Here is a 19,776-nt window from a genome sequence, read left to right as displayed (position 1 = left end):
AAGTAAAAAGAAAAAAAAAGAGACTAAAATCTACAAATATCAGCGATAACATGTAGTTATAATTGACTGGCCAGTAGCGACGGTAGATATTCGCTGTCGGCCTTTTATTTCGTGGCGGACATGTTATCATACAGCCCTTTCTAACAAAGCCTTCACCTAATTATTACTTTGATGGCATCTATATAATCGACGAAACCCCCTAATTTGGCACACAAACTTATTTTAATATTTATATTACACGAGTATTTATATATCTCTTTAATATATTTTTGATATAAATTATTTTCAATCTTTCGTACATCAACTTTGAGCGCGTGTTGTTATAGCTTAGAACGTCGTGTTAGTCATTTTTTTAAAAATTAAATTTGCCCCTCTAACAATAATATCCGACCCATTACTCATTTGAAGAACAATCTTCACTTTTTAAGAACCCTAATTACCTCTTCTCCCTCACCAACCCAATCATCCAAAAATAGTGACCTAATTTATTATATTTTTGTTGATTTTTCTCAAATCTTAGCTCTTCAAACCTAAAAGTTGAATTTTTGAAAGAATTATTGTTCTTCGAAATGTAAGATTCAAACTTATTCTTCTTCATCTATTATTTTGATTTTTGTTTCCTCGCTTTTTAGTTTTTCCAGATTATTTATTAATTTTTCAAGATTGTCGTTACTTCTTGAACAAAAATTTCACAAATCTTTTGTTTCTTCACGAAAATCTTAAACTCAACAAATCCTTCATGCTAACGAAAGAAAAATCTTCAGATTAGGTCTTGTAGATTTGAGAGAATGAGAATTGGGATTAGAGATTTAGGTATATTTGTTTAGGAATGAGTCAGGTTGTATTTTGAGAAAGGATGTAAAACGGGTAAGATATTTTTTAAACCCTTAGCGACGTGGACCAATGAAAACACACGTGTGTAACAATGCCCAGCCTTCAATTGGGCTGGTGTTCGGAGGTTGAAAATAATTAACATAAAAGATGATAAAGGATATATAAACACCCGTGTAGTTTAAGTATTAAAGTAAGTTCTTACACCCGTTTAGTTTATATGCTTTGATATTATCATTAGGAGTGATTCGGTAGTATTTTTATTCAAGCATTGTTTTTTTTTCTTCAAACTCTCATGATATCAAACTGTAAATATGAATTAGTTGTCAAAAGACAAAGAGTATGAAAGTAAGGTCTAAGGATAACCACTTGTAAATAATTTTGGAAAATAGGTACGAAGTGTTATTTTCTCAATTTTAAATGTACTCAAATTGGCTAAATTAAAGAACATTATATTCACAGTTCAAGTCGGGCAGGGCAAAGCTTTGAGGATGTGCAATGTAAGCCCAATTTGTTAAGTAACGTAATGGGCTCTATAGGAGTAAACCAAAAATCGTTTTGAGGCCCAAAGTCTAAATGAGAGAGACATGGGAAGAAGGACTATCATGGGCTGGGCCGTTTGTAATTATATAAGAATTCAATGAAAGACAATATTTTGATTTGCATAAAGCAAGATGCCCATAGGCCATAGCCAAAATTTAGAAATTATATGAATTGATTTTGAAAAATGTGTCTGTTTGGAGTCGAAATTGTGAAAAGTTTTTATTGATTCCACTTGAAAAAAAGATCGAAGTTTTGACCTCAAATTGTCTGGATCAGCTTGTGTGTATCTTGGCTAATTACACAGATATTTCCTATTTTTCACCTACATATATAGGTACTAATTGTTTGAATATATGATAATGGATCACCTAGTACTAAAGATTTAAATACTAGAAATAATATTTAATGGTTGACTATCAAACCACACCCTACGCACCAAATCAAAATTATTTGATTAAACTATGTGTTCAAGCAGCTATAATAATTTGAACCTTAATGCACAATTATGAATTTACACTTTTGTCCACTTTTCCTACTCAATATTAGTAGTTAACTAGTGGAGAAATTTTACCCTTTGAAGCTAGCTAATTATCACCCGCTAGCATAATTTGTGGGATTATGAATCAAATTAATCATTTTATCTTATAATCTGTCATTTTTTCAATTTTTTTTTTGTTTGTAATTACTCATTTTGACATTTGGTGTTTGGCATCATTAGCTATGTAGATGGTTGCACATGATGTTTGAAGTGTACCCATTTTTAATTGATGGAGTTAGTTCAGCAGTCAGTTTATAAACAATCATTTTCCAATTTATACAATATATATGATGATATATATAGTACAATTATACGCAGATGTTGATGCTACTTACAATAATTACACTTCTTTGTATTAAATAAAGATATACCTTTTCATAAATAAATGCATGGACCCAATAATAACTACCTAATAATTGAGAAACTAGTAAGTATATGCTTCCAGACTCTAGTAAATAAATAAATAAAGAAAGCATACGATAAAACGAAACTTACCAAATTAGATCAAGGTAAACCAAAAGAAACACATTTATTAATCATCGTCAGTAAGATTTTACATGCAAGTATATATTTCAAGGCCGAAACATTTTATTACCATATTTTGTGTACAATAGTTTGATTTTTTTTTTAAAAAAAGTGATATTTTTCGTTACGTATATAATCTTGAACATAGAATAATTCCCTATTCTTTAACATTATTTAACCAAAGTCAACTGAGGATACTCAGATCACTAGTCAGGGCGTCGATCCACATTGGTTTTTACTTTTTGATTGTGCAACACTTCATCCCTTCGTATTTTTATTTCAAACTGTGGTTATTGAATTATCTTACGTGTAATTTAATTATTTTCACTTGCTATTTCCCTTCATTCCTTTTTGTAATTCTAATTTTCACTATTGATTTTTTTTTAAAAGAAAATTATAATTGTTATGTCTAACTTACTTTATACATCTCAATTAATTTGATGAGATAACTGGTACCTGCCCAAAATTTTGATGCGAAAAGTAAATAGTTATGATTAATAAGTTGACTTTCTTATTTAATTTGAGGATCTATACTAGATGTTATAAAATAAACCATTAACAAATTAAAATAAAATAGACAAGAATATAAAATTAGATATGACTGTAATAATTAAAAAGCTACTTGAGAATTAATCTTGAATTGAGCATATTTGAACTAACTACGCTACACGCACATGTGAACCGAATAAAGTTCAAGTTGACAAGTTTGGATCATGTCTTAACTAACCTTTGTCGAATTCGAGTTTAAGCTATAAAGTCACTTTTAATAAAAACATTTTATTTTTAGAAGTAAAAAATTTCAACATAAATTTAAATTAATTAAATTTTAAAATAATAATATATTATAAAAGACTTCTAAAAATATTTAGCAAATAAAGACGAATGTTTAATTTTTTTTAAAAAAAAACACTTGCCGCCAGGCTAATAGATGCCAGGCAAAGACGAATGAAAGGAAGATGTGATTGTCTCCTCATTGGATCCGTTTGGTAAACATCTATTCTCACTTTATTCTATACTGCTCTAAGAGATTGGTAAAGAAAGTTGCTTTTTTTTTTTTGCCAAAAATAAAGTTGATAAAAGTGTCCAATTTTTAACCATCCACATCTTAATTAAAGATCTCGAATTTGAAGTCTAAAGCTAATCAAATCAAATACTTTAAAGTTATATGAAAGTAAATAAAAAGATCTAATGCAATGTAAATCTGGATCAATAGATTTGTTATATATAAAAAAAAAATGTCAAAATCATCAATCAATCGAACAAAACAATTCTACAACAACAACAATACACTAGGTGTAATTTCTAAAGTTTGAAAATAGCATATAATATACGCGAACCTTTACGGAAAAAGGCAAAGGTAAAACTGAACACTTTTAAAAAAAGTATTTGATTGCTTTACCCTTAAAAGGTATATAAAGTAATTGAAGATATCTTTAAAACTCCACAAAATAAAAGTTATGCAAAACTCATAATTAGTAGAAAATGACATGATACTTATCACAAATTAGAAGATTGGATCAACCATACTTTAGTAGATCTCACAAAAAAAAAAGGTCACAATAGTACCACTAAGAAGGAAAGAAAGAAAGCATCTTTGCCCTCTAAGTGGAGTCATTATTATTAATACTATAATATTAAAAACAAAGTTTGAGAAAAAGATGGCAAACAAAAAACAATTTGTTTGCTAATTAAAAATAAAATAAATCATTTTGCTCTGTCCTTGATCACATCCATTCCCATCTCAGTTGGATCCGTTGCTTGAAGTTCATAGCTAACTCCATCTAGCACTCTTCTCAGCCCTGCTTTTGATGTTGCGTACAATATTTTTGCTCTAATTCTTGATTCTGTTGGTGACCTGTTTTATAAATTCAAGTATGATTGATCAATCTAGAATTTAAACTTGATGACAAAATTAATTTTTTTTCGATAATTCATCCAAAATCGTATCTATATTTAAATAAATCGAGTTAAATAAAACCTTTCAAACTATTGGGTCACTCAAACTCTTCCATTGAATAGAATGATTGCGGATTAAAAAGAAAGTAGTTGAGAATATATACAAACCAGGCAATGAAGAAGATCTTGCTCTTTCTGCAATTATCAACAGTAACAAAATCAAAATCAAAGACAGCATATCGACAATCATCTTTAGGAAGAGCTGCAGCCAAATCTTCATAATTTTCAGCAGGTCCACCAACTTTGTCAACTGTCACCAATCTTGATTTCTCATCAATTTTGTAAACTATATACCTATGATTCTTCTTCCATTTCATATCCATGTATGAGTTCTTGCATTCATCAGTCACCCACATGCCCGTAGTCGCCTGTCAATTAAACAAATGGAAGTAAAAATGCAAGTAAAAATGACAAAGACACATATTTATTTGACAAAATGTATACCATCTTAAAAGCCATAGCCATGGTGAAGGATGCAAATAAATTAGAGAGAAAATTTGATGTTTTGTTTTCTTGTATGCTAAGCAAAGTGAAGAAAGGTGGAATATAGAATTGGGGGAAAAAGGTGGAGCGGAGGGGTTTTAAATAGGATTTGGTTAATCAAATGCCATTAGATTATGGGTAATATTACAAGTTTATCTTATATTAAATCTATGGAATTTTATGATGGAATGACCAAATTAGCCTCCATTGGGATTTCTGCTTTGCCTTGGAGGCTGTTGGCATTATTGGAAAATGGGTTATTTCTCAAAGAATGTGAAGTGCATGTAGGTCCTTTAAACAATTAGTGTAATTGATTGTAAGAATTATTAGTGGGTTGAGGACATATTAAGGAAAATTAGCCTGTGGTTATCATAGATATATTGGACACTGAATGCCACATCAATGGAATTTTTTCACCCAATAATGGTAATGTCTCAATTTTTTTTTTTTGCGCAATCTTAATTAATTAATATGTTATTACCTTTACTAGAATGAGTATCGAATAATTCTGTCTTCTAACTCTTAAAGGGAATTATCAAAGCTCAAGATAATTCCACTTTTACTCTTAATTCTTATTGTTAATCACTTGTTTATTGTTTATTTCTCACGAATTGATTCACAATAGTTTCGTTATCTAGTCCATTCAACATGTGTTCTTAAACAATATCGTAACATTAGACAAATAAAATGTGATAAGCCACCTATAGTTTTTTATCGTTATTTGAATTTAAACCGTTACCTTAACAATTTTTTACCACCAAACACATCCTTGGGTGCACATTACTGAATTTGAACCTCGATCTTGATGATTTTTCTAATGTTATTGACCACAAGTCACATCCTTGCGTGCACATTATTAAATTATTGAAGAAGTAAAAGGAAAATACATTTGAAAACCTTAATAGAGCCGACCCCTATTAGTTTAGATTTAAACATAATAATTGATAGGATAATCTTTTCTTTTCTAGAGATAATATTAAAACTATATTGTACGTACTTCAACTATATATTATATCGCTTACAAGTAGTCTCATATCATTTCAGGTTTATTTTGAAGTAGAATTAACCGGGAATAAAAAGACTAACATGGCTATAAAACTTATTTAATCTCAGAAATTCCCTTTATTTTTATTTTTAGTTGCCAAAAATAAAAATAAAAATAAAAATATGTGGTCCATTTTTAGGATAGCACAAGCACATCTCGTTTCTCTTTTTTTTTTTCTCTGCATTTCTAAAAAAGTCTTGGCGTGAAAGCAAAGGTGAAAAAAAGATTGGTCTCACCCTCTTATCCATTTCTACATGTAATAAATAAAAGAAATTCTTTCTTTGAAGATCCCAAAAGAAGAAGAAAAATAAAGAATGAATTACACTTGCATTGTAAAAGTTCCGAAGCAGGCAAACTTACATACTTTTACGCACTTCTAGTATTGACTTAAATGGATATTAATGCATTTTTCAATAAGAATGATTCATATATAAATGAGTTCTTGATCTCAATGAATTAAAATCCCAAAGGTTGAGTTTACCCACAAGATTGTCGTAAATAACCTCATTATTTTAATATTCATGTCATCAAATAATGCTGCAGAACACTGTACGGAATGGCAATTCCATGAGTTGCAACAAGATATGGAAGAATCAGAGAAATATTAGAGAATTACAAACACTAAAATCTAAGAAAGCCCATCAGAGTAAGTAAAGATTTGGATGTAGATGAGGAGACATGTCATATTATCAACTTGGCCCTATGTTCTTTCTTTGTGCACCTAAAATTCTATCAGCCCACAATTGTACCATGTGCTTCGATTATACTTCTCTATCCCAATACCTCCTTTTCCCAATTGTTTTATTCATTCGGTGTTCGAAATTCACTGATCCAATGAATCAAAATTTACCCACTAGAGAAGGAAACGCTCCCTAGCTGCTAAGAGTTTTCGTTCCACCAAATTTCATTCAGCGCAACCCAAGTATCTCTGAGTCGTCGTCCCAGAATCCACAACCTAATGTTAAAATTCTGAATCTACTTTGGACTATGTTGTTTAGAACATGTTAGGAGAAAATGGTTGTTCAATGAGCCTTCCTGTTCTCATTTCTTGATTGTAATGTGAGGAAGAGGATTGTGGTTATAGATGAAAAATAAACTATTGTGGATCTTCCTAATGGATTTACTCAACTGGTAGAGAATAATTTTTCCCTTACTGTTGTAGATAGAGGCCATTATTTGTATGGTGGCTGAATTTTTGGTGATTTGCAAAAAATTATCACCACAAATATGATTGCATTATACAAAAAATCTGCAGTAGGCCTCTGGTTTTTTCTTCTTGGTAGTTTTGGCTGTGATGGCAATTGCTATGCAAACTTGACTTTCTATTATCCTTTGCAATCATACAACAACTATCCAACAAAATTTGTATCCAAATATATTTTCCAACATAGAATGCTGAAACAACTGTCAGCATCAGAATTCACAGATCATAAAGATGACCTTCGAGTTAGGCACACGCCACGATTTTGAATCTACCTCGAACTAAAAGCCTGATATCTAAGCAGAGAAGGATAGAAGAACAAGTTTCATGCCATGTCACAAAGTTCAAACTCTGCATCGTAGTAAGAGCTTGGTATTTAAGAGGAAAAAGCAGAAAAACAGGTGCATTTTCCATCGAGTTTCCAATCATGCATTAGTTGCTCCTCAGAGATTTTTGGACAAAATTTATTTCCTAACTTGGTCCCTTGTAGTCACAATGAATGAGTACAAACATGGAAACATATCGAACAATTAAACGATGATACAGCATGACACTGTAGAGCATAATTGAGACCACAAGTATGATTGCATGACTTACCACATGTGTGATCATGATATACCCAATCAGCATTGTCACCCTTGTAGCTTTTTCTTCTTTGTAGTTTTGGAAATCTGGCTGCGACAGCGATTACCCTGCAAGCTTGACTTCCTATTTCTTTATCCTTTGGGATCATACAACAACTATCTGCCAAAATTTGTACCCCAAAGATTTTCCAACATAGGATGCTGAAACAAAACTATCAGCATCATAATTTACAGATCATACAGAGGATCTCAAATTTGCAAAGTGTCTTACCGATGGACCAAATGTAGTGTTGTTATGGTCCAGCAGAAGTTCTAAACTGTTTCTAGCATATGTAATTAAGCAGACACAAGCTGTCTTTCTCTACAATCATTTACAATAGAAAAACCATGGAAGGTTCAACAACATACCCACTGTAGTCCTACAAGTGGGGTCTGTGTATGCAGCCTTACGCTACTCGTGAAGGTGGAGAGGTTGTTTCTGAAGGGCCCTCCGCCCAAGTAACCAAATATAAAAATAATACGAAAAGGAATACAGTATGAAGAAGTAAATGCTGAAAATGAAGGAAAAAAGAACAGTAGCAACAACAAATACTTGATAAAACAACCTAAGCAAAGGTTTAAAAACAACAGATAATAAAAATCGAAGAATAAGAATAGAAACCATAGGAAGTTCTTTTGGTAAAAAAAACTAAATAGATATAACTGATTCAGTAATGTCAACTCTCAAGACTACTTATTCCCTAACTATAGAGATCATCGCACAGTCAGCAGATATTTTCATTTTTATTGGAAAAACACTGTTATACAGAATAAATTTACCTCACTGCACAACCTGCCTAACAGGCTAATCCGGCAATTACAAAAGGAAACCGAAACCAAAAAGGAGAAAAAGAATTACAGACAGAATACAACACATTGAAGTCCTTATACAAGCAGGGGACTTCTGGCACCATAAGAGGCAGAACTATGACTCCTACTGATAGGAAGGTGCACATAAACATCATGAACCTCCTGTTTACATACCTCTCCTCTGTCTCTATCAATCGCATAACAAACATATACTGTCTCTATAACGTTATCCAAAACAAAGACGAAGAAACCAAGAACCACCATCAGCAGCAGCCATGCCAGAACAGCAATAAGGTATGATTCGACATCAAGATTACTAGCAGCTCTTACCACAACAAAAACCTGGAAGCAGATAATTGAAGGTATTTTCTTAAAAGGCAGACAATGGAAGTATTTAACCAAATAGCTCAAGAAATAAATATAACTGTAAATGTATATTCTGCAAAAGAAGGAAAAAAGGATAAAATTGATAATTCCCACAAAGCTCTGACATAGTTGAACTGCCCACAAAAATCTCAAGAAGTGAAGAGACCTAATTCCCATTCACTGATATGGAAGGAGAGTCCTAGGATCATTGAGACCAAATCTTGATATTCTTAATGAACATCTAGAGCTACTCCACTCCAAATCTTTAAGAATGAACTCATGCACTTGCTATAGATTTAAGAATAATTGTGCACAATAGATTCTCAAATTCAAGAAACCTGATAGGAAGCTCCGAAAAAAGAAAATTGATCAGCATCCAGAACGACTTACCAATATTGCATATATTGTTGAGAGAACAAAGATTATTCCAGCCAGTAAACGAGTGGAGACGGTCTCCACAAACACTGGAGAGAGAAGATTGCGCTTTAGAAGTTCATATGTCATCTTAGCAGAAGTGCAGTATGCTTCACCAGTTATAGCAGCAAAGTTTATGGTGAATTTATTCACAAACTCAACCGCTGACAGCAAGGTATTGGCACAAAACCGCAGAATAAGGTTCACAATTCCAGAATCTTCTTGTTTTGCATTATCAACCATGGAACGAACAACACGAACCACAGCGATCAGTAACCCAGAGAAACATACTGTGCCTGAGGATGGACCAAATGCATTTCTGCAGAATTTTACAAAAGAATAATACATCAAGAATTACAACATTTGATATTATTTTAAGAGGATTTTAGCATACAGAAACTCCACAGAGGAAGAACAGAAAATTTAGTATAGATCTAGGCAGCTAATCATGAGCTGAAACAAGAACATAAAGCAAGGATTTCATCATTGCAAGGAAATGATAACAATGACAACCTTAGTCCAAACAAGTTGAGTTTGGATGTAAGAATCCTTATAGACCATGTTTCTCAATTGATCCAAGACAACATTATACAAAATAAAACTAAAAATATATCACTAATAGGTAGAAAAGATTAATGAAATACATTGACCTAAAGTAAACGTACTAACATGAATAGGGCATGTTCCAATTAATTAGTATTGCCTCTATAACACCTTCATTTACCACGGACCATGGTTTCACACCTGAGTGCGCATATGGTGGTCGGCGCAAGACATGACCAAATTATCTCAAGAGATCTCTCATTTTATCCTCAATGTACACTATGAGCACCTTTTGGCGAATGTGGTCATTTTAATCTTGTCTAATCTTGTATGGAGTCACATCCATCCTAGAATTTGCAAATCCACAACACTCGTACAATATTGATTGTCTTATAGCTTACATTCATTTTGGTAGGCATCCTTCTATCACATAACACCTTGGTCATTCTGTCTTATCCACCTCATTCATTAAGCACCAAAATCTGTCATTCTGTCTTACCACCTTAACTTCATTCTTCTTTTGCTGACTTAATTTGAAATTTCATATATTCGTTCTACTTCTACTGATTCTAAAATTCCTACAACTGCTTCTCTATTGTTCAAGATTCTGATCAACACTTCCGTCGATTTAGTCAATTAATGTTAGCAAATAGTATATACAACACGACCTCATCATGAATTGTGTTGATTAACTTATCTATAACTAGGGTAAACAAGTAGGGGCTCAATGTCAATCGCTGGTGTATGCTTCTTCCTCTCTGTCTCTCTCAACCCTTCTTTCACATGGTTTAATTACAGAAAAATAATCTATAATTCTAACACAGTTAAACCAAGAGATTTCAAATTAGATTTACTACACTGGGGAAGAGTAGTTGCAGTTTCTTTTTTGATAATCAAGAAAGCCACTTGGTGGACCTTTTCTCCGCTTAAATACCAGACATGGTTCCCTAGCACGATTTGAACTAGTGACGTGCACCTAGAACACATCCAACATGGCACGTACACCTAGAACACATCCAACATGGTACTAACTTTGCCCCAGAATCAAAGCCTTAGGGGACATGTTTTCCTCTGTTCTTTTTTTCCCTCCTGATGCATTATTTGGTACTGAATCATCAGATAACTGAGTAAAGACTGGGATCATGAACAAGTTGAATGCTTGAGTTCTAGTGAATCTAGTACCATCTAGTCAATGCAACACAACCGATTATTGTCATTAGCTTTGAGGCTTTATTCCTATGCCAAAGGGAGTATAACCGCTAATAGTGCAGTGAGTCGGCAATGAATTTCGCGCATACTACAAACATCCTTCAGAATTCCAGAATCATAAGATAGAATCAGTTGAGATGTAGACAGCATAACAGAAAAACAGCCATTGCATGCATGAAGGACATATAAGGTGCTTTCTACGAATTCTACTTTTCTGCTATCATTTGCATGGATAATTAACTGCAAAAGAATAAACTCATACTTATAGGCACTACACAATCATTGTTAAAGATTATGAACTCACCTCAAAGCACTTCTCATAGACCTTTTGGGACCTGATTCATCCTTGGAGAAGTACCATTGTGCAATTGTTCCACTTATGACATAAACATGTGCCTCAATCATTGATGTGGCTGACCAAAGCATTGTTAGAATTGCAAATGTGTAATAAGCAGGAACCCAGCTATCCTGTTTCCATACACAATAATACTCCCCATGTTTTTCCTTGGGTACTACTTGTCCATTAAGCCTAGCAAACACCAAGAAAACAACAATGGGTGCATAATAAGCTAACAGCCCCAAAGTCAACGATGGAAGCACTCCAAACAACCCCAAATTACTTGAAAGGGCAGAAGAAGCAACCCCAATAATCTTAATAGTCAACTCGATCCTGTGCCAATTCGCTACGAAAATCCAAACAAGTAGCCCAATTAACAACAACACGAAAAACAGTACCAGAATTCTATAAGCCAAAGGGAAATCCTCACTACATTTGGAGCTCACAGTACAAGCAACAAACCAGTAGATGTCAAGAAAAACGGGTACAATTACAAAAAAGGGAAGTGAAGCATAAACTATCTGCTTTGTATAGCGCTTGAGCAAGAAAAGCACAAAAAGCATAAAGGGTATGCTTAGAATTAAAGTAACTACAAGGGTCCATATCAAACTCTTCAAGAAACTAGAATCAGATGAGTAAAGTGAAAAGAAGTCACTAGAACTCTCAAAGGTAGAACTCCCAATACTACAAGAAGATGAGGTGATATTGTAGGTAAAAGATGAAATTTGAGAGTGATGAGGATTTCTATGAACAGAAGCAAAGATACCAAAACCAAAAGTGCAAAGAACAAGAAGAACAAAAAGGATAAGAAAAGGAAGGTCCTTAAAGGGTCGAGTTCCAAAATTGTAAGAGATCTGAAGGAACTGAGTTTGATCATCTGGGTCTAAAGAAGATTGTCCAGGGTATTGATGGGGTGTTATTGAATCATCAACAGGGTAAGGTTTGGAGAGAAGGGGTTGTGTGGTTGGGTCAGCAAGAGTAGAAGAAAGCTTGTTTGGGTCTTCACTGGTTTCCATGGCGGAAAAATCAAGAATCTTTCTTGGGGTTAGGGGAAGTTAGATTGAGAAGAAGAACGAAGAGAATGGGATGGTGGGTGTTGGGGTGGGGGTAGGGTAGTACATGGTGGTGGTGATGACGAGGTTGGTCGGTGGTTGCTAGCTAAGACCACCCACGTGAGACAATTTGGTGTTATTCTATACTCAAATTGATCGATTTCTACGTGCCACTATAACGTTATGTCACTCTGAATATTTTCCACTTATTTAACATCCATAACTAATTAGTTAAAATTTATGGACTCTATTATTTTTAAATAAACTCGTAGGCATCCAAAATTAATAGGACTATAATAGACATGTTTTTATTGATTTTTGAAGTCTACTCAATTTTAAATAAAGCTAGTAAGTTCTAACATTTCAATATTTCATAAATTTTTGAAATATTCATAAAGAAATCTAAAAGATAAAATCACATTTACTTCATATCCAAATGACAATTTTACACCCAATTAATCTGCATGTCTGTAAAGAAATCAAAATAATAAGTACCAGTACTATTTTTCTCAAAGTTAAGTTAAGTGAGTATTTTTTAAGATCATCTTGAAATCAAAGTGTTTGTTTGATATTTTTGACGATCAAACATATTTCAAAGAGGTTCAAATTTTGAAAAATACGCGAGGAAAGAATTGAGAGAATATAAAAATTATACTCACAATATTCTCTTAATGTATCATTTGTGTGATTTCAAGGTTATTGATATGTTATTGTTGTTGATCATTAGCACATTGTCTATTATCCAATCCCAATTCTGAGCAGAATTAAGAGCATTGTTCTTGTTGCCAGAGATTTTTCTTTCGTATGAGAAAGTTTCTTATCCTCATTAATTAGAGCTTCTTTTTTTTTTCTTATTAGATGTGTCATAGATTATGAGAGTCCTTAGAGAAAAATATATTAAATTCCGGCAATATCACTTTGTTTTGTGGAATAAGCACATGATAGTCTTTTTAAATCGTAAATAATTCTGACACGGTTAATAATTGAATCTGGTTCACAAAGAAACTACACTTGTTGAAAAGTTTAGCGAAAGGGAAAAAAGTTGATTGATCCTCATGAAAGGATTGCTAGATTCGAACTTGAAAAATAATTTATGATAAGACATGATGAACATCCAATGTGGTTTTTCACTGGCAAATCAGTGAAAAATGACATAATATCTCAAGACACCCACACCCCTCTCCGCCCCAAATAAACCGTGTCAAAGTTTAGAAAATCCTCCCAAAACATGTTTTTCGGAGTTCAACTTTGAAAAGAAACTAAAAATGGTTAAACGCTCCCTAAGAATATTGTATCATTTTCACATACAGCAAAGAGATAATGTGGTCCACACAGTTTCAACTTCATGATTGTGCCAACAAGAAAAACAACACTTCTTCCACTATTTCCTCACTAATTATGGCTCAAGAAGATAGGCTAACACAAAAAAGTCTACTTGATTGACAATATTTCTCTCACTATCCATATTCATGTCGCTCTATTTACACTCGTCTCAGCCAAATACTAGTCATGGCAACTCTTTCAGGTCCTAATGAAGTACAAAAAAGCTCAACGGACTTGGCAGTATGCAATGGTGGATAAAACCAGCAAGCCAGTTTTAATGAAAAGAAAATGTATAGGCTCACTTCAGTTACTCTACAAAACCAAAAATATTCACAACCAATTCTAAGAATAAAAACACTCGTATCCGTAAGGTTAATGAATCAAATATTGAGACCTCATAATTAGCACCACATAAATTAAGCTTGTAATACACAAGAATGGTACGTGTATCAGAATGTATATAGGGCTGGTTAGTAACTTCAAAATTTTGACGATATTTATGAAGCTGAACTCTGGTTGTCCTCATCCCACTTGCTCTTAGGTATTTCCCCTGAATCTGCGATAAGCACCTTTTTCCTAGGTTTGCCACTGTAAGTTCCTGCTCCGCCCTCAATTGCATATACTGTGTCCATACCTTCAATAACCTTGCCAAACACCACATGTTCCCCGTCCAACCTGATTGTAGCTGTGGTGTTAGTATGAGAAATTTCAAAATATTCAAGGCTTTTATGGTTCTTCCATAAAACAATGCAGGATAAAACCAACTGGGATATTGTTTGAACTAGTATTTTGTTTCTTTCTTCGAAAAAGGTAAGGTCCATTGGTTCATTCCGTTCATAATCAGCACCACGGGAGTGCTGAAGCAAAAATTTCAAGATTATAGTTGTTTTCTGGTTTCAAATACATAGTGGTAAGGTGTACACCCACCCTCTCCAAACCCCTCTTGTGAGATCACACAAGATAGGTTGTTGTATTGTTTTGCAAAATCATAATTAGATGATCATTCATTGGTTTAGGTATAAGCATGTTCAAAAGGATCATTCACTATTCATTTTTTAAAGACTTTGCGTCATTGTGACTGAGGAGCTTTCTTTATTTAATAGATACTAGTTACTTTGAAATACGGTCATTTTGAAACCTTACCAGCTCGCCTTAACTGTCGGTATAAAGAACTGACAGCCATTGGAGTTGGGTCCTGAGTTCACCATGGATATAACACCTGCAAAAGTCAAGGATGCTAATAAACGTCACAAACAGGTGAATGTACTTAAGTTTGCCTTTGGTTTTCCAATGGAGAGAACTACAGTAATCAAGTGATGATTTCAAACCTGCATGAGAATGCTTTATCTTGAGATTCTCATCAGGAAAGGGACCACCATAAATGGAAATGTTTCCCCTTCCATCGGCTGACACAATATCTCCACCTTGAATCATGAATCCAGGTATTATACGATGAAATGGCTTTCCCTTGTAGTGAAGAGATATTCCATCAGCAGTCTTGCCCATTTCCCCTGAGTCAACGACAATAAGTGCAGCAATTGTTAGTCTAAAATAATTATGTGACATATACACACAGACATATATGTATATGTGTAGGTATGTGTGTGAAAGAAGGCACAAAACAGTGCCAGTTATAACTACAAAAGTACCTGTGCACAACGCCCTGAAATTCTCTGCACAGAAGTAAAATTGCAGGCATTATGCAACAAGAATGGAAGAACAAAAGAAGCTGAAGAGGAGAGCGAAGTATGGGGAAAAAAATTGAATAAAGGCGTACCAACAGTTTTTGGTACAACTTGCCCATATAATCCTATCACAATTCTTCCTGCAAATTATCAAAATTTGGATCGTCAATACACAATAACGTGTCCCAGTCTTCACCGTGCACGAATTCTGATATTTCATAAATCATCAAAACAGTGAACATCTTGTCTTCAACATATGAAGCTCATTAGATATTCGTCATATTCCATCCATCCTGCTGTATAAATATTTTACTCTCCAAATAATTATTTGGAGAGGCAAATAACTTTTTCTTGGTAAAAGATCTTTTGTTAGAAAATTTTCAAAATGATTTTCTCAAACAATTCCTAAATCTTCATAATTGTTAGAAGTTGTGGCTAAAATACTTCTTGTACAGCTTCAAACATTACATTTGTTCTTAAAAAATCAATTAGTTGAAGTAAGCCATCACACTCCAAACCATGTTAGCACGAAATAGGGCTACTATAGAGCAATGCAAGTTCACAAGTATCAGTTTCCTTGAGTGAAGCACATACTATACCAAACCACAGCTTTTCTAATCATTAATAGATTAAAGTCATTATATGTCCTCTAACAAGTGTCTATTTTTTCGAATGAGAAGATCGGACAATAATTAGGATCATTCACTGACTACTAGAATGAGATGAAGTGGTGAACACATGCGGATATATTGGGACAACTGTACAGATCACAAATTTACGCAAACCAAAAGGAAAGGTAACTAACTATGTCAGCATGACATGTTGGGGCAAACTGTTTCAGAAAGGTTAATAAGGAAAGCTTAGGTCACTCATTCAGCCCATTTATATTTCCTTTTTCTTGCCCTTTTTCTCTATTATTGTTTGCAGAGAAGTTATGATTTCCATTTAAGAAGCTTGGGACTTTTTGTGGTTCATTAACTCAATGACATCTAATAAGATATGAACATTAGCAGAATGAGTTTACCTGCACGTTGTTTATCTATATCCACATCCAAGAATACTCTGTGGGTAACTTCATACACCTCATCCACCATTTCATGTTCCTGAGAAATCAAAGAGGAAAGTATATATAAAGAAGCTCAGTAAGCCGTTGGGTCGTAAAGTATCACCACTTGCAAAAGGAGCGCCAGAACTATGCTATAACTTTTAATGAGCAGATCTAGCTCCTGATAGAGAGTTTGAAACCCATATAGATAGACGAGAATTTATCAAATCTGTCTAGCAACTTACTTATTTAAATATACATATATATACTTAAGTCATCGTACAAGTTTGAACATATTAGTAGCTTGTCACAGAAACAGTTGATGATGTCCTTCATCTAGTATCCCCCCTTTCCCTTTTTTTTCAACTAAGTTCTCTCTGTATGAATATGGAGCAGAACGAAGATTCCAAGCTTTCTATTTAATGGGAACAAAAGAAAAGAAAAAAAAGGATACACGGCCAAGTTTTAGCTGTCCATTTGCATTTCTTTGATGATTATCAAAAGTTTAAACTTAAGGAAACTGCTATATTTTGTAAATCAGTGTCTGAACGTCTGACTGGCTCATGACATAATCAACTCAATTGATATTGTATGAAAAATGGGTATCTCGATGGGAAATGAGATGACTCCTAGTTGTATAATGAATTATAGAAAGCTAAACCAACTTTAGATTGCGATTCAACTAATCTACAAATTATAGATTACATATCAATTAGTTAACATCCTTGCAGGTTTGAGGGAAACTAGCTTTACAGAAAAGGGCATAATGTGAGAGAGATGTAGCAGCTGAAATCTCAATGTTTAGGGTGAACTTTCTTGCTTCTAGGGATAATTCTTAAGACTAGCGTTTGCTGTCTAATCTGAATTCTGAAGAGGTTCTAATCCAAGATTTTTGTTCTTCCGTTTCTCCTATTGATTCTTATATGTTCTCTAATTTGCTGCAGGGGACAACTTCAAACTTATTACTCATCAGTCATCCTTCCTGTATAAACTATCCTTGCACAGCTATCCAAATCTAAGCACAATGATTTCCACAAAATTGATTCTCACTAATTATCCAAATCTCACACAAATAGCTCAAAAACAAAGTATTTCCTCTTTCCAATTTGGCTAGTAGTGGTGATTAGACTATATCCTATGCCTCCTATCACTATTAAATCCGTAAAGAAAACACACTTGGTTCATAAAACAAGATAATGAATTGATGCTCATTGACCACATACAAGAATAAAAAAGAGGAAGCCACGTTTGAAACATTATGAACTCCAACCCAACAAAGGATAAGCTAAGAAACCAAGAATCTTGGACTACATTGGCATTGCTGGTGGTTAATCAGCACACCAGCTAGGTTCCAGTGTCTTTCGAAGTCATTGCATTATTCGATAGGAATAACACGAAAGCAACAAGATTTGTGTATGCTTCAATGGAACAAGAAGACAGAAATCAACGCAATATTTGCACTAAAGGCTGTATATCCCTTTCAATTAACTATCAAGTAACTTAATAAACGATTGAGTAAATTTCTATACTGTGAAAAAAAGACCAGATCTTTTATACCAATAAGCAGAAAAAATCAATACCCAATAATGCTTCATTATGTACCATCAGATCTATACCCATTATAAGAAATTACCTAAACTTCACAGATATAACTCAAGAAAGACAAAAAGATAAAGAATGAGGGAAAATGGTACCTTTTGGAAGATGGAAGATGCAAGAAAGATAACAAGTAAAACCCCAAGAAAGATCAGTAGCCATCGAGGCTGCAATAAAACAGAGATCGCTCTACCCATCTCCTCCCGAAAAAAAATAACCTAGAAACTTCAAGAATCTCAGCTGTTCTCCTCCATTATCAACAAATTAAACATTCCCACAAGCACTTAGTGTATATGAGGTAATAATGGAAGTGGGGTTGTGGAGAAATAGTGTATGATTTATTTAATTTTAATATTTTTTAAAAAATTCAGTGGCAGCAGAATCTCAGACTCAGAGCATGAAATTGTTGTTCCTGTACAGCTTTGTTTACCCTGTTCAGTTCGGTGTGCTGATTAATCACATTATTAATTTTGGTGCTCTTTTGACTTTTTTGTTTTCTTCGGGGGGCTTTTATGCAAATCATGTTTGGGCCGGATATTCACTTTCAGTTAGCCCAGTAAGAGGCCCAGTATCTAAATGGGAAAGTCCAGTTAACATAAATAGGGACTAAATAATGAGAAATTTTTCAAAATGTCAATATTTTCACATTTAATAGGATCCATTGTCAACACTTTTAATATTTAGTAAAAATGTCAAATATTTAGTTTATTATGTATCTTGTTTAAACTTTATTTAAAGAATATAATTGTTAACCAACAAAAAGGAGAAATTTAAGGGAGAGAATTTTTTTAAATAGGAACAATTGCTTAAAAGTCTCATCAGTTACAAAAATTCCAAAGTAAGCAAAAATTCAAAAAAATAAACACAAAGAACTCATCCCACCTGTTCATCAAATTTTTAGTATCGATTTTTAAATTATCATTGATAATATTCAATTTATGTTGAAATGAATTTGATTATCGCGTTTTTAAAATTTGTATTTTTTTTAGAATATTGTATCAACCTCAACAGATTGTAGTATTTTCATTATGTATGCTATTCTTTTTCTAGAATCATGTATCTTTCTTTAATCGTATTCATATGTAATGACTAGATTATATTGGAATACAATTCGTAATTTTTTTGTAATACAAATAAAAATATATATATATTTGGCAGTTATGTAATACAATTTTGATCACTAGGATACAATTTTAGTTTGCAAGTAAAATACCAATTCTAATTTAAATGATAAAGTGAGCACATAAAATACAAAATTTGTTGACATACAATTATGATGGAAACATAAAAAAAAAAGAAATACAAACTTTTTGTCATTGAAATTGAGACTATAATACGAAATGAGCACAATAAATACTAAAATCAGTTGGAATACAAAATTGACTTTGTTGGTATATCATTATGATGAACACAAAAAATACAAACTTTTCTGAATACAATGTAAGAATTAAATACAAAATGATCACAGTAAAATACTCACCACAATTTGATATTCAATTTTAATTTGAATTGTAAAGTGAACACATAAAATATAAAAGTTGTTGGTATACAATTATGATGAAAACATAATGAAAAAGAAATACAAACTTTTTGTCATTGAAAATTAAGATTGAAATACAAAATGAGCACAATAAATACTCACTTAAGTTGA

At 33.1% G+C, this 19,776-nt stretch overlaps 3 protein-coding genes across 3 annotated transcripts; all 3 read right to left on the bottom strand.

Annotated features, from left to right (window-relative positions):
• Window positions 1-3,892: 3,892 nt before the first annotated feature.
• Window positions 3,893-4,998, bottom strand: LOC107012630 (actin-depolymerizing factor 5). Its single transcript, XM_015212515.2, has 3 exons — window positions 4,838-4,998; window positions 4,502-4,761; window positions 3,893-4,292 (listed from the first exon to the last, which is right to left on the bottom strand). The coding sequence occupies exons 1-3, from the start codon at window positions 4,856-4,858 to the stop codon at window positions 4,142-4,144; spliced, it is 432 nt and encodes a 143-aa protein (XP_015068001.1). The 5' UTR covers window positions 4,859-4,998; the 3' UTR covers window positions 3,893-4,141.
• A 3,385-nt stretch (window positions 4,999-8,383) lies between these two features.
• Window positions 8,384-12,697, bottom strand: LOC107008308 (CTL-like protein DDB_G0288717). Its single transcript, XM_015207288.2, has 3 exons — window positions 11,392-12,697; window positions 9,312-9,654; window positions 8,384-8,897 (listed from the first exon to the last, which is right to left on the bottom strand). The coding sequence occupies exons 1-3, from the start codon at window positions 12,438-12,440 to the stop codon at window positions 8,631-8,633; spliced, it is 1,659 nt and encodes a 552-aa protein (XP_015062774.1). The 5' UTR covers window positions 12,441-12,697; the 3' UTR covers window positions 8,384-8,630.
• A 1,353-nt stretch (window positions 12,698-14,050) lies between these two features.
• Window positions 14,051-18,608, bottom strand: LOC107008591 (peptidyl-prolyl cis-trans isomerase CYP21-1). The gene is made up of 7 exons (XM_015207698.1): window positions 18,224-18,608; window positions 16,509-16,587; window positions 15,577-15,624; window positions 15,449-15,472; window positions 15,128-15,310; window positions 14,943-15,018; window positions 14,051-14,474 (listed from the first exon to the last, which is right to left on the bottom strand). The coding sequence occupies exons 1-7, from the start codon at window positions 18,320-18,322 to the stop codon at window positions 14,297-14,299; spliced, it is 687 nt and encodes a 228-aa protein (XP_015063184.1). The 5' UTR covers window positions 18,323-18,608; the 3' UTR covers window positions 14,051-14,296.
• Window positions 18,609-19,776: the final 1,168 nt, after the last annotated feature.

This window comes from Solanum pennellii, chromosome 1 (genome assembly GCF_001406875.1).
Source record: "Solanum pennellii chromosome 1, SPENNV200".
Lineage (NCBI taxonomy): Eukaryota > Viridiplantae > Streptophyta > Magnoliopsida > Solanales > Solanaceae > Solanum > Solanum pennellii.
The sequence above is the reverse complement of the archived record's forward strand: the minus strand, read 5'-3'. Positions and strand labels throughout refer to the sequence as shown.

Bases quoted from the DNA above. Each gene is read 5' to 3' on its own strand.
- LOC107008308 (XM_015207288.2), bottom strand. From the start codon at position 12,440: ATGGAAACCAGTGAAGACCCAAACAAGCTTTCTTCTACTCTTGCTGAC. The intron at 9,655-11,391 runs GTGAGTTCATAA...AAAATTCTGCAG, and splicing joins TCTATGAGAAGTGCTTTGAG to AAATGCATTTGGTCCATCCT. The intron at 8,898-9,311 runs GTAAGTCGTTCT...ATCTGCTTCCAG, and splicing joins CAACAATATATGCAATATTG to GTTTTTGTTGTGGTAAGAGC.
- LOC107008591 (XM_015207698.1), bottom strand. From the start codon at position 18,322: ATGGGTAGAGCGATCTCTGTTTTATTGCAGCCTCGATGGCTACTGATC. The intron at 16,588-18,223 runs GTACCATTTTCC...TTGATTTCTCAG, and splicing joins CATCTTCCATCTTCCAAAAG to GAACATGAAATGGTGGATGA. The intron at 15,473-15,576 runs GTACGCCTTTAT...ACTTCTGTGCAG, and splicing joins AGTTGTACCAAAAACTGTTG to AGAATTTCAGGGCGTTGTGC.
- LOC107012630 (XM_015212515.2), bottom strand. From the start codon at position 4,858: ATGGCTATGGCTTTTAAGATG. The intron at 4,762-4,837 runs GTATACATTTTG...TTTAATTGACAG, and splicing joins TGGCTATGGCTTTTAAGATG to GCGACTACGGGCATGTGGGT. The intron at 4,293-4,501 runs GTTTGTATATAT...TTTATAAAACAG, and splicing joins AAGATCTTCTTCATTGCCTG to GTCACCAACAGAATCAAGAA.